We start from the raw sequence: 15111 nt of genomic DNA, 5'->3' as shown, positions 1-15111 counted from the left end.
AGATCAAGTGAGCAAACAGGAGCTGTTGCAATTAGGATAACTGTCAAATTGACTCATGCACAAACTTGTGATTCACAAAATGCATATTTTAACCTGAGAAGAACCAAAAGAACCAGAAGAAGCTGTTGAGTCTTAAAAATGTAACCTTTGTTAAAACCTTTGGTACACGTTTTTATGACAGAAAAGTATAAAATACAAATAAAGCAAGAATTTCCAAAAATGCTATACAGGAAAAGAAATGAACATAAATAAATGAAAGACTTGCAAGCACAACTGTTCAAATTAACAACAATATTTACACAATTAAAATATGTGTTGATGTTTTAACTAAAACTAGCCAGCCTCTAAGTCCTTTGAATAGATATTTGGTTTCTAGTGCAGAGAGAGAATTTATACATCTGCACAGGACAAATAAAAGAATCAGAATAATGAAGATATAAACTGTTATGTCACACTAGTGTCCTAGTATGTTATCCCACAGTTCCTTGGATTACTATATCAGTAATTATTTCCAATATACAAACTCTCAATTCAGGAGATCTATGTATCACCCATGAAATGAGCATGACCTCACTCAAGGAAAGGCATACATAAAAATAACTGAAAGGAACCCTTGCATAAAAGTTGAAGGATTAACATAAGTTAACAACTTTCACACATGTGCTTTACAAGGATTTCATTGATTACATGTATAATATCTTACTGAATATACCTAAATAAAGATATATTGTAACCAGTTATGGATTGGTGAAATTTGATGATGAGAGAAATACTGAGAATGGTCTCAACTTTAGAAAATAAAAAAAGAGAAAGAATAGACCTAAAAGTAACAATGCCACAGTGTTAAAATTCAAAAAGGCCAAACCAGATGACAAAAGGGTATGAATTAAGAAATTTTTAATTTGAAGAGGTATCATGGAACACACATCATGGAACTCAAAAGATAAATATTTGAATTCTCAACATTGAAGATTTACAGAAAAAGAATAAAAAAGTTTGATACTTTAATGACAGATGGAATGAAATTGTAATCTCTGTGTATGTATGTTTTACTAAATAATATTAAATTTGTTATTTGTGTTTTAAGTGAACTTTGTGTATACATTAAATATCCCAGAAACCTCAAAAAGTATCTGAAGGATCTTGTGTTGTTTACCTTTATACTTTTCTAATGGATTTCCTATGAATGAGGTTTGCATTTGGGTACATTTTTCAACATTTAGTACATTTATTAGGTGCTATTTGACTTTTGCCTTTTAACCTTCACTATACATTGAAAAATTACTCAGAAATGCATACTGCTTTAAAATAAAATTTAATCCAAAAGTTTGAAATGTTTTGAATTAATTTTCTGAACAAAGCTAAGTACTTACAAAATACAGTGGACTGAGGCAGGGTGCTGTATCTTAAGTCTGTGCTTTTTGATACAAATGTTGTCATTACAGTTGTAGATATGGATGCTGAAAGAGAATTAATACAGACGCAAAAACGTTTTGAAGGAGGTATATGAATCAAAAACAGATATTTAAAATCAGTATAAATTAGAAACATAAATAATTATGTATATGTATGTACATATATAATTATCTGTATAAAGTAAAACTTTTATAGATTTAAATTTATAATAGAGTCAGTCATAGAGATGGTACAATTTTCTATGCAGTTTTATACATGGCTTCTAATTAAACATGTATGCTCTAGCTTTTTTATTTTCCTCTTGAAAAAATTAATTCTGAAGACTAATGAATAAAATATACTACCTGCTATGAAGACAAGACATTCAATCTATTGTAATAATACTCAATTTATGGCTGTCCCAAAAATGTTCATGCATCTTAATATCTAAATATGCATGCACATGCACTTTGTTTCAACAGATGTAGATGAAAAGCACATATGAATATAGCTTAGCAGAAATTTTGTGCAACAACATACTAAACGCTTATGAAAATTTGTTAAAATATAATGTTTATTTATTTTTTAGTATTGATTAAAAAAACGATTTAGCCCAAACAAAACTAAAGCAAAAGAAACACAAATATAGACAGTACTTAATAAAGGCTTAACTAATGTTAGGCATAATATAAGTGGACTTTTATATTTCACTGTCTGCAAATATAATTCTTTTGTACTATTCTAGAAAGCCTTTACTTAAAAAAATACTGTTTCAATAAAGATACTAATTTGATTGCAAACGTTTTCTGGGTCTCTCCTCATATTATAAATAATTTTAAGTTCTTTAAGAAAACGTTAAACAAATTTTTATACTTCTAATTTGATAGTAACAAAAATACTGAATTTCAATGGCTAAATTTAAAAATACTGCAACTTAATGACTCTCAGAAAACTTCTATTATAAACTTAAGGCTCAAGGCACTTAAGTCCTAGTACAGCTCAGTTGAATATGATAACTATGATTATCATTGAAACTCTGGATTTACAACCTACTGTACTTTATAAAAAAAAAAAGTTAAAAGCATGCTAGTTTTTAACAACTGCAGTTTGGTATAAATGAAAATGATGGTGCATAATGGATTAAAACATTTTCGTAATAAAAATCCTCTAAATTATAACTTATTGTTTAAACAAAAGCATAAAACTAATGGTAAAATAATAAGAGACTTAAAAACTTAGTTGGTTAACTTTCACTCAGTTAAACATTAGGCATTTAGTTTTTATGTGTACTGTAAAAAGATATTCTCCTTCACAAATAATTTTCAGGTATATATAGGTATCAAATATTTTATTAAAAAATTAATATCCCTTGAGTATCAGGAATAATTAAAATAGAAACATCAAAAATGGTGTTCTTCATGAAATATTTTAAGGTGTGTGTAAATCTGTGAACTATGTATGTCATATAATTCAGTTTGTTAGAATAAATATATGAAATTACTCTTTAGCCAATCATTTATTTACTCTTTAAGCTATATACCACTCTAAATGTTAAATCCATTACAGAGATGCTGATATATTGCAACAATAGTACATATTTTTAATCTCAAACAGTTTCTTTTGAACAAAAAAATGGTTTATCCTTGATCTCCCAACTTTTTGTAACCTAGGTATCAAATACTTCAATTCAAAACTCTTAAAGTCTCCCATGACTGAACCATGTCTGTGAAAAAGATAAAACCACACCTTCTCATCTCCTGAACATATAACAGGCTTTCCTTTAGTACCTCAATGCCTTTGATTTAAACATTATGGTTACCATAAGAACCAAAGAAATGGTTCTCATCATTTTTGTGACACAAATATCACTCTAAAGCAAGCTCCAGGAAATTTACTTACACCAAAATATACATATACACATATATATATATAAATCATGTTTAACCCTCCATTCTCTATTAGGAGAGATATAATACACTTATTTTTCAGTCAAACCATCAAAATCTGTTGCAACAGCCAGCTTCAAAAAGAAAATGAAACACGAAATACACCAACCAGCACAACATTGAAAAGACTAAAAACTTTAAGTAACCTTTGTAAATGTTGTCATGCCTGTCAATTGCTCAAAAACCTAAACAGAAAACTCCTATTGCTCCTTTGAAATTTATCTCTTAGTCATGTGGTAATTGATTCTCTTGAGTCTTTACCAAAAATGATATCAGCTGTGTTGATGCACTTTTACATAAAAATCCATCAACTATCACTGTACCATGATCAAGGCATGGAATTCAATCTCATCTGAACTCTCTTCCTCTAATGAAAATGAAGCAAGTATCTAACCATGCATCCATGTACACATCTCAACCTCCAGTTAACTTTTGATGACATCATTTTTCTTATTATCTGAGAAACAGAGCTCTCTACTCCAACCACTATCTGTTAAACTTAAACCTTACATGCTCCACCTCAATTTTATTTTAACATATGTTGATATTTCACTCACACAGCTCTAAATTACAACCCATTTCAAATATATTTCACTGAGCACAACTGGAACTGTCAAAAATATGATCCAGCAGTTTGAGACTTTGCTAATATGTTTTAAAACAGGTGTGGTTCACAGAAGTTTCAAATAACATATATGAAAAGGTTCAGATAAATAAGAAACTTCCTGTTATTAGTACTTCATTTTTTTTTCAAGTGGCTTATTATTATAGCAAGAAGAAAAAGATGTGAAATGCAGGAGTATAGAGAAGAGTTTTCCAAATGTCATGAAATTCTCTACTCATACAAATCAAACCAGATAAAAATTAGAAACAAAGTTTTCTTGAAATAATAATTGCAAATGGTCTGAATGAATTGTATTCTGATATGTTTACTATATAGTCCCAGTGCCTAGAGAATTATCAAGTAATTTTCATCAATGTAAATTTTAGTTGTCACACAAAAATACCCTAGGAATCATGCATTTTTGGAAATAGATTATCGGTATTAAATATGAGGTAAAACATCAAACTTTAACAAATTTGTATGTAGGATTTAGGAAACATTTATCTAAAAACCACCAGACTCATATTTTCCACAAGAAGACTGACATAAATCCCAATACAATTAATAATTGACAAATGCATCTCATCTTTAAATTACTGGAATATATATCATTTTTACTTTTATTACAATTATTCCTTCATGTATACTATAATATAAGATTACAAATTCTTATTGGATTCAGTACAAAAGTGCAAAATAAAACAAAGTTAGCTCACCAGCCTTCCTCTGTACCAAGCCACATTGTTGGTTGGTTGTTGTACATAAGTTCTTCAGAATCTTCTCTTGACAAGTAGTACTCAATGCTTGGTTTCTTAGATGAATCATCATCTAATAAGTATCATATTAAATTAGTAAAGTTTAATATTACCTTCAATATATCCATAGTTGAAAATATAATCTTTGGTTAATAAATTAATGAACTTCATATAGTTTAATATATTTCATTAAAATGTAAATAACCTCCATAAAAATGCGTATGAAAGAAATTAGAATTATAAGTAAAATAATTCAATTTTATGTACTAAAACACAGGTAATGTAATATGATGGTCCATTGCATTTCCTCATGATCTATTACTGAATAAAGCAGACTGTTCTTGAACCTTACTATCCTAAATTCCATTCATACTTATTTATACATACATTTTTGATTATCTCAACCTTTTGTGTTCTAAGTAATTCTTCAACATTAGTATAAAGTTATATTTTCCAGTTTTAATTCAACCTAACAAAAAGTAGAAAGAGTTCATTCCAAATAACTAGTCAAGGTAATCACAGCAAACTGTAATAACCTTCTCTCTGCTTCAAATAACCATATACATCACTCATGCTATTTTTAAAATTTGGGTATCATGGTAAATTTATCAAATTTCTCTTATAGGTTTTCTAATTAAATCAACACTGTTATATATAAGCAAAACACTTGTGTTAGTTATATGCAGCATTTATAATTTCCTAAGCATTCTTAAGCAGTACAAAATTTCAACCATGTTTATTTTTCAGATTGTATTGTAATACAACTTAATAAAAATAATGAATGTTTATCACTACATCACTTATGTTGGTATCAGTTATAATGTGTACAAACCTTGGAAACCATTAGCATCATCATCTGTACTTGATTCCCTGAAAGAAAAATTGTCAGCTTATATATGTATATAAAAGACTGGCATTTGTTATCCATGAAACAACTTATCTTATAACACTTTGAAAATAATTTCTGGTCTTTATATTCTGAAGTTTTTAATATCAAAATTCAAAGTTAAGCTGGGAATGTAATTTTCATGTATGTCATAATTTCTAGAATCTCTTTATATTTAAGAGACTGATACTTTGAAAATTTAATTATATTTACTTTAATTCAGTTTATGGTTACATTCATGAACACTATTGACTTAAAACTTGAATCTGAATATAACAGATGTTTAAAATTGTAAATAAATGTTCACGAAATAGTATTTTAAGGATAAATGAAAAATATATATTTCTAGTTCACAACTTCAATCAAATCTATATCAAACTACTTATCAATTTATGAAATTAAAGGTATAACCACAATCTGCAAATGCTTATGATTATTTTGTAGCATTTTATATTGAGTTTTACATGTCTTTTGCCTTAAAATGAAACTTATATTAATATAGAAATTATATTTTAAAATTCAAAACAAATGTTGAAACTAATATGCTTAGCATTCCTAAAAACTAAATATATATATATGTCTTATTTTATTGTAAGTGCAATGACATTAGGCTTCAGTCTAATAAGATGATTGGTACCTATTAAACTTAACATTTATTTCACTGCTGCTTTGATTAGTATCACTGTCAATATCTTGAATATCAGTACTGACAGAACAACTGCTCTCAGGCATTAGGGAACGTCTCCTGTTTGCTCTGAAACAATAATATGCATACAAAAGTTTTAGTCACAATTTCAATAAAATGTTATGATCTTATTTATCGTAATAAGAAGATTCATAAATACCTACTCTTAAAGCTTTCAAATCACCTCATATATAACTATATACATATATTGTTTGTTTGCTAAAATACAAATAAGTGAAAATAAAATCTTCTAATTTTTCTGTTACTATTATCACTTATAAATTGTCTTCAAGATAATGCAAATATTTTAAGAGAATAAGTTATTATGTAAAATGGCTTCAATAACAACATTACATAGAACTTTTTAACTGAGCTTGATAATGAGAAAAAAATATTTAAAAGTTATACAGGGTGTTCGGAAAGTCACTGTACACTTATATATTTATTAACAGACATGTTTCAATATAGAATACAGGAGGTAAATATGAATGACAATTATAAACAATGTTGAAAGTGACCCCCGTTGGCATCAATACAGGCCTGGATCCTTCTAATTTTGTTACTAAACACTGCTATTAGTTGCTGACTTGAAATAGACTGAATAAAACACGATTACAAAACTGCACAGTGACTTTCCAAACACCCTGTAGTATATAAACCACAAATTTAATGATTTATTTTTATTCCATGTATATTTTAAAGATACATTGATTGCATTTTATAAAGTGATAGAATAATTAAATGAGACAAAAGTTGTAATAAATTTTCTTTATCAAGATAAATTATGATTTCTGTCACCAGGATAGCTGGCAGGTATACCTCCAAGTAAGAGAATGTATTTAGATTGGAATATGGCCTTACAAATTATATAAACGTGAAGATCAAGTATACTTCTAAGTAAAATTGTTTGTATTTTAAAAATATTTTAATTGAATTATTATCTTTTTACATGTGTCACATCTCAGAGATGCATATATCAAAAACTTCTATCATTCTACATCATTAAAACAGGTATTTGGACAATTGATAATTTATATTACAAAACTTGCAGCTAAATCTAAAAAACTACAGAAATGCAGTAGTGAACTATAACTATACCTAGTTCAATGTCATCTAGGGCTAGTTCCCAATCTCTTTGAGTATGAAGATCACTTGAAGTGAATACAATTTTTGATACCCCCAAACCTATAACTTTAGCATGGCAATGGAAATACATGTCAATAACATCTACTTACAACATACTGTATCATTTAATTATTCAACATAATTTTTATTGGTTTATTGTTTATTTATAATTAAAATTAATTTAGCTTCTTTCTTGTCAGCCAATGTTTTTGACAGCTCCTAAGAAAAAGCTTCATGATTCCAACGAGAACCATGACTCCTACTTTGGAAACATGATCTAAGAGGTAAAATGCAAAGTTTTACTACTTTATGTGACAATACTCTTCATGCTATATGAACGTATTTACTATATTTATGATGTTATAATTAACTGCATGTACTCATACCTAATGTAGGATTGTTTTTGGTATTTTTTACATAATTTAGTTAGCTGTTATGAAACATATAATGACAAAATCCAACCTAACTGTTCATGCTTAAAAGATGAGTAATATTATAATTTGCATGTTGGGTTTATATTAAAATTTTGATTTTAAGATAACTGTTTGTATTGCAATTATTCTTTAATCAATATTACAAAACAAATCAAACTATTTTTTCAGTGACAGACGTTCCTACTAGACAAAAATACAAGTTCTCATAAAAATAAGAAATATAAAGTGTTGGTGTATTCATCGATACTCACACAGAATTTGCTGTAGGAATTGAAGTTATACAGGTAATCCTAGCATTGCAAATACCACTACAAGAAATCAATGATGGTTCTGGCAGTAGACTTATCACACAAACTTGACCAGTATAACCATCACTATTACATATCCAAACGTCTTTACGGCCTAGCTGATTTAAACCTAAAACTGCTGTTGCACAAGTAAACTAAAAAGGAAAAAGAAACTGTAAGTAAAATACATATATTGATATTTTAATCAGATCTTTCACTGCCATTTTCATTTACTTGGTTTTGATACTAAGTTTAAAGAAATATTTTAAAATAATGTCAACCATGACATAGAGATGTTTACATGTTTTCTTAATATTAGAAACTAAATTATAGATTTCATTTTTATATTTACATTTACCTTAGTAATAATTTACTAAATATTATATTAACATTTGTCTTTTCTGTAATAATAGTTATTGAAACAATGAAAAATGTACAGTATGAAGTGTAAATGTTTTGCTTATATTTACGAATCACTTTGTATCATAAAGAGAATATATCTGTAGGTGTATTAACTCTGCTGGGCCTGGCATGGCCTAGCGCGTTAAGGGCGCGCGCTTCGTAATCTGAGGGTCGCGGGTTCGCGCCCGAGTCGCGCCAAACATGCTCGCCCTCCCAGCCGTGGGGGCGTTATAATGTTACGGTCAATCCCACTTTTCGTTGGTAAAAGAGTAGCCCAAGAGTTGGCGGTGGGTGGTGATGACTAGCTGCCTTCCCTCTAGTCTTACACTGCTAAATTAGGGACGGCTAGCACAGATAGCCCTCGAGTAGCTTTGTGCGAAATTCCCAAACAAACAAACAAACCAAAACAAAAAAAATTAACTCTGCTTATGTTAAAAAATAAAAACTCTTCTAATTCTGTAAAACCTTAAGTTTCATTATAGCATGCCTATGAAATGACATGAAACTAATTTCAGACAGCCATCATGATCAAAACAGAAGTTTGAAATCCATAATCAGAAACAAACTCAATCCTTCTTGCTAACCATCAGTTACATAACCGGTCCGGGTTCGAATCCCCGTTCTACCAAACATACTGGCCCTTATAACCGTGGGGGCATTATAATGTTCACGATCAATCCCACTATTCGTTGGTAAAAAGTAGCCCAAGAGTTGGCGATGGCTGATGATCACTAGTTGCCTTTCTTCTAGTCTTACACTCCTAAATTAAGAACGGCTAGCGCAAATAGCCCTCATGTACCTTTGCGCGAAATTCCAAAACAAACAAACAAACAAACATAACTGGTCCTAAATCAATATAATGAAATATGTCTTTTTTAAGAAATTAGAACTGCTTATCTCAATCCATTCAATTTCATGTTTAATAATATCATTTATGATCTCTTTTTATTTTAACTTAAAACCAAAAGAGATCTAATGAAGCTAATCTCAAATAAACATAAATTACCTGTAGTCCTGCTCGGGTTTTGTGAATTGGAAGTGTGTAATAAAATTCTGGTGGTGGTTGTTTATCAGTGAAGTGTGCTGAGAAAGAGAAAACAAATTATGTAAAATAAGATAATGGTTACTTCTTACAGCTTTATCTACTCCATTATTTCAACAGACACGATAAAATGCACTAAAGTTTAATTTGAACAAATTTTGAAATCGTGTATTCTCAAGACGGTTGGTATGAGTATTAGCACTTTATTAATTAAAATAAAGTACAGAACAACGTTTAGACCTTCTTAGGTCATCTTCAGGTTAAGATGTACAAAGGTCGAAACTTTATTTTGTACTTCATTTTAATCAAAGTGCTAATACCTATCCCAGTCGTCTTGAAAATACATTTTTACTTCAAGTAGGTTTCTCGTCATCACAAATTATAGAATCAATGCTCGCATTTAAAGTTTGTAAGTGTAAAACGATATACAAAATTTACTTTAAATAAAAATTACATGAAGGAAAATACACTTTAAAAACATTATTTCAAAATTTAAGAAATTACTTGGTATCAAAGTTAATGTTTTCTTGAATCAGTTCTAAAGAATATATATATTATATATATATAATAATAATAATAATTCTAATATATATACCAATACCAAAAGTTTACTTGGTTGGGTGGTAAAATATAATAAAACGTTTATAATGTTGTTTCCCCTCTAAACGGTTAAAAAAATCATCATAACCTAGCTTTTGTTTAGCTTCGTTGAATGCTGCTTCCCATGATGACCTCTTTTCTGAGGTTGGATAAGTAATGGTAATGATATCTTCGCCATCCCTGAAAAGAACAACAATTAATAAACAAATAGTTCATTACAACTTTATAATAATATATTTAATAAAACCTTCAAATTTTTACTTTCTCTTGTTCCTGGGCAGAAAGTGTTAGTTCCCAATTGCTTATGCCTAAAGTAAATGGAAAAAGACCTATTTTTCTCATCAAACTTTGCTTTCGTGACCTGGGAACGTATAACGAAAACATAATAAGAGACTATATTTGGGGGATGATACGTGAAAGTGATTTGCATTGCTGTCGTAAATCTCGAAAAACTACTCACCTCTAAACATTTTTGTTCATTTTTGTATAATTTTAGTATAAATACATCTAAATCTTGATTCATATGTTGTTTTATTCAGACCTTATGTAAATGAGAATGTGAAACTTTGCTCGTTTTTACATAGAAAATAGGTTAATTTCTAAATTTCATTATCCAGATCACAAAAGCAAAGTTTGAAGGGAATGATGGCCATTTTCTGTACTTTTACAACATAAGCAATTAAGAAATAACACATACTATCCAGCAACGAAATTTGTGTTACATAGTGTTATTCATGAATTTAATTGCGTAAATCTAATTATATTGAATTACTTTAATCATTAAAAGTATAACAAATTGGAAAAAGTATATCTCAGGACGGTTAGTATGGATATTAACAATTTTACAAAAATAAAGCAGAGAACAACGTTTCGACCTTCTTAAAGTCAACTTCAGCGAATTTCTCGTCATCTCGAAAAACTGCAAAGAGCTACGGTGTCTTTTACTATAAACTTAAAGATTATTGAAATATGGCATTTTATGGATAAAACGAAACACTGAAAAAATGGAACATTACAAATATATGACACGAATACTATATTCGTAATGGTTAAAAAAAAACCTGAAAATTTTGGAACAAACAACCTATGTAATACTGTATTTTATTTATATATTTTTTGTTTCTTTGTTATATCATCTATGTCAAAGTATGTTGAAGTTGTTAGCAATAGGTGAGCAACGTTTATTAATTATAGCTTTATCAACTAAAGGCTAATATCAAATATGTTTACTATTAACATTAAATATTTGAGTATTGAATTTTAACTTAAACGAGAAGATAAAATCAAATGGAAAATAATAAGTTAAATATATTTTTCTTTTATCATGGTGAAAACTGAAAACCAATGTGTCACAAATCTAAGAATTTTCTCCTTGATCGTGTAATGAATTTAATATTCATAATACATAATAACAAAATAAAATATAAAATGGAAAATTAAAAATAAAGAACCCAAGGACGTTAGGAATTTTAACAAAATTTTCAGCACTTATTCCAATAATGAAGAGCATGACAGTTACTTTATAAAGTACAATATGAAAAATCGCATAATATATTGAAGGAAGTATTTTACGTACGCAACTAAAAACAAAAACTATATCACAAATGCATTTAATTCTAAGCGAATTCGTTATAAGAAAAACATTACGAATGTTTTTTCCCAACACATTTAAATTTATTAGATAATATAAATTAACAAGAACAATTTTGTTGGAAACTAAAAACGTAATGAAAGAAACGTGCTATCCCTTGTCTTCGAGTTTCACCTGACCGTATCTTATAATTCACTTGTTAAAATGTATATATTGAATTTAATACACATAGTTTTATGCTTATCATGCGTTAATTTCATTTAAAACCAAGACATTAAAACATGCACTTCTTAGGTATTGGTATCATTATTCCTAATGAAATGGTATTTTTGTCTGGCCTTTCATGTTAAGCATCATTATTATAATTTCTAGATTAAGTTAAACAACTGTTTTATTTTGTAAAATTTATAGACATTTTTAATTAATGACTTTAAAAATTGAAATATCCAAATAAAATTTAAACACATATCCACAACCCAGAATTCATCCAATGCATTAGAATTAGTTATAATAATGAACATTCATAACATAAATGTTATTATGATGCCAGGAAACATCGCACTGATTTTTATGGATGCGCTTCATTGCAGTCAAATTTAACCTTATCTATCATTGAAATACGTGACAGTTCCGATTGGCTGCAACATTCCATTATACAGATTGTTTCATAATCTGACACGTTTTATCAAATATATTTAAACAGTCACATTTAAAATACCGGTAAACAAAAGACGAATAATTTTAAGTTGTTGGCAAATGTTCAAACTATTCTGAAATATCTCATTTTAACAGCCAAAAACGAAATGCACAATAACAAAACAAAGCCGTCAAACTTGATTTAAATATATTTTTTCACAATTGTTACTGGCGATTAAAGACTGTAAAGTTTACTTCATATTACTTTTTTAAGCTTAAGGTATGTTGTATAATACGTGAAAACACTAAGTGGCATGTCTACTTGGAATGTTAACTAAACATGTCGAAAGATAAATAAAATGAACACAGAATCACGTGTATGCATTTCAAGACATGGAATGACACTTATTAAAGGTAAATATTGCAAGTGTTAAATATTAATATAACATATATATTAATATCAATCCACCATTTTTATTCAACATCTGCCTAACAGTACTGGAGTTACATCTTAAACTGGAGACAGACGGAAACAAGTAGTTGACGTGTTAAATTTGATGAATATCCTCTGGAACCCTCTTATCAAGTTTTGAAATAAATGTCTGCATAATTTTCTGGGAAGCATACGGTAACGCGGAAACGTAAGTGTATATGATTATTTATGCCAGCTTTGTCAGACCATATGACACAAAAATATTTACCTTGTTCCCGTGATATAGAATTGTCTTGAAGATTTGTTTTTGTGTGTTTGTTTTTGAATTTCGCACAAAGTTACACTAGGGTTATCTGCGCTATCCATCTCTAATTTAGCAATGTAAGACTAGAGGGAAGGCAATTAGTCATCATCACCCATCGCCAACTCTTAGGCTATTCTTTTACCAACGAATAATGCGATTGATTACACATTATAACGCTCCCATTGGTGAAAGGGTGATCATGTTCAGCGTAATGGGGACTCGAACCCGCGACCCTCAGATGACGAGTCGAGCGCTTTAATCACTTAGCCATGCCGGGCGACTATCTTGAAGAAGAGATTTTTTTTCACACGAGTGCGACAACCAACAGTGAATATCCATGGGTGTGTTTGTAGATGCGTATGCAATACTATTTCAACATGTTTAGATATTAATATATAATATTTTAACTGATGTTCTAACGGTTTTTAAAAAAGCTCCATAACAAAAACAGTTATATTCTAAAGCAACTAAAATAGCAAGCTTGAGCATTGTTTCGGTAAATAGTTCATATGAATCTGTTAATAGTTTTAGAAAACTGATAAAATAATAGTTGTTAAAATTTTTCTAATCTCAACACATACAAATTCTGGTGGAGATTTTCTTTTTGCAATTTCAGTTAAGAAAAGAGCAAACAAAGTTATTCCACCAACTGTAAAGAGAACCTTATTGTTTTGCATTTTAAATATAGAACCTACGCAGAAAGAGAATCTAAATTAAGCTTTTGAAACGAAAAAATAATGAGACGTTTTATACGTTATCTAAAATTTTATCGAAACAGGTAATTGTGGAGAAGCTTTCATGGAAAAATAGTTGATAAAAGCCAAGTTAAAAGTTCACTGCCCCCCAATTCAGTGTTTAGACTTTGCAAATACCATACATTCTAAAAAAACCTAGTTCATTCGCTAATAATTTTTTCTAAGCTACCTTTAATTAGCTTACATAAAAACGAAGTGAATAGTTCTAAGCTTAACAAGCACGAAATCGTAAATTCTTTCCACGACTTTCTTATTCCCTATATAAAAGCGAGCTTTGTGATAAACGTACATCTATGGTTAATTGCTGCTTCGCTATTATTAATTATTGTGTTGAAATAGAAGTAAAATAGCATTAATCAAGTCTGATGCTAATGAATAAAATACCTGAAACCATAAAACAGAAATAATATGTGCAAAAGTATATGTCATGAATGTTTTGTTTTCAGGAACACACGAGAAAATTGACAAAAATTCTGCGAAAACAAACCATATTCATATTTCAATTGTCGTATACTAGTTACAAAGCTGTGCTTATAAAAGGCGAAAACAATTTGCTCATCTTCTTATCTCTAGCGTTCAATTGTGTAAGTGTTTCAGTTATTTTATCAATCACCATATTTTGAAATAGTTTCTATGCTACAGTTAGGTTTCTTTTAAATCTGAAAATATTCATTCATGATAAACGTAAAAAGATATATAAACACAACTGATGTATCTACCAGACAGAAGTAGACCAAACAATGTAGTAATCATTATTTTGGAATGTCTGGAAATGCATCATTGGGTAAAAAATAAAACGTAATTTTATAGTCTGTAAAACATAATAAGAAGACAAAATATCCACGCCATGTAACATTTCGGTGGTTAAGCATAGATACCTATTATATGAAATGGGTCAAGACTATAAATAACTGAATAAAAATATATTGAAACGCAGAAAGATAAATTAGCCTCGTTTAACATTGAAACCTGCAGTAGCAAAAATAATAACAAATTAATCGAAGTCGATGCATCATTCGATTTACTATAATAAAAAATGTAATGTAACAATAATTGTTTTTTGACATAACATTTTAACTTGAAAATAATTTTATTTTCTAAACCATCCTATTGTGGTAAAGTAACAATTTTCTGCCATTCCCTCATTCGAATCATAGGCGGCTTTTCATGAAACCTGTCAGTAGTGTAAACAATTTTAAAATAAATAAATTTGGATGTGGACAGTAATTAT

General features: G+C 29.0%; 1 protein-coding gene across 4 annotated transcripts in view; it reads right to left on the bottom strand.

The window, feature by feature from the left end:
• LOC143253190 (rho guanine nucleotide exchange factor 17) overlaps nt 1-15111 on the bottom strand; it is a 164886-nt gene that overhangs the window by 38088 nt on the left and 111687 nt on the right. For all 4 annotated transcript variants that reach the window (XR_013029440.1, XM_076506623.1, XM_076506622.1 and 1 more), the window contains exons 12-18: nt 10250-10341; nt 9526-9602; nt 8082-8272; nt 6224-6340; nt 5533-5570; nt 4662-4773; nt 1374-1460 (exon numbers count right to left, since the gene is read on the bottom strand). Coding sequence is in view for 3 of the 4 variants with exons in the window: in XM_076506623.1 (XP_076362738.1) it covers nt 1374-1460; nt 4662-4773; nt 5533-5570; nt 6224-6340; nt 8082-8272; nt 9526-9602; nt 10250-10341 (714 nt within the window). In the remaining variant the exon portion in view is untranslated. The remainder of the gene's footprint in view (nt 1-1373; nt 1461-4661; nt 4774-5532; nt 5571-6223; nt 6341-8081; nt 8273-9525; nt 9603-10249; nt 10342-15111) is intronic.

This window comes from Tachypleus tridentatus, chromosome 6 (genome assembly GCF_004210375.1).
Source record: "Tachypleus tridentatus isolate NWPU-2018 chromosome 6, ASM421037v1, whole genome shotgun sequence".
NCBI classification, from domain to species: domain Eukaryota; kingdom Metazoa; phylum Arthropoda; class Merostomata; order Xiphosura; family Limulidae; genus Tachypleus; species Tachypleus tridentatus.
This window is presented reverse-complemented; position numbering and strand designations above follow the sequence as displayed.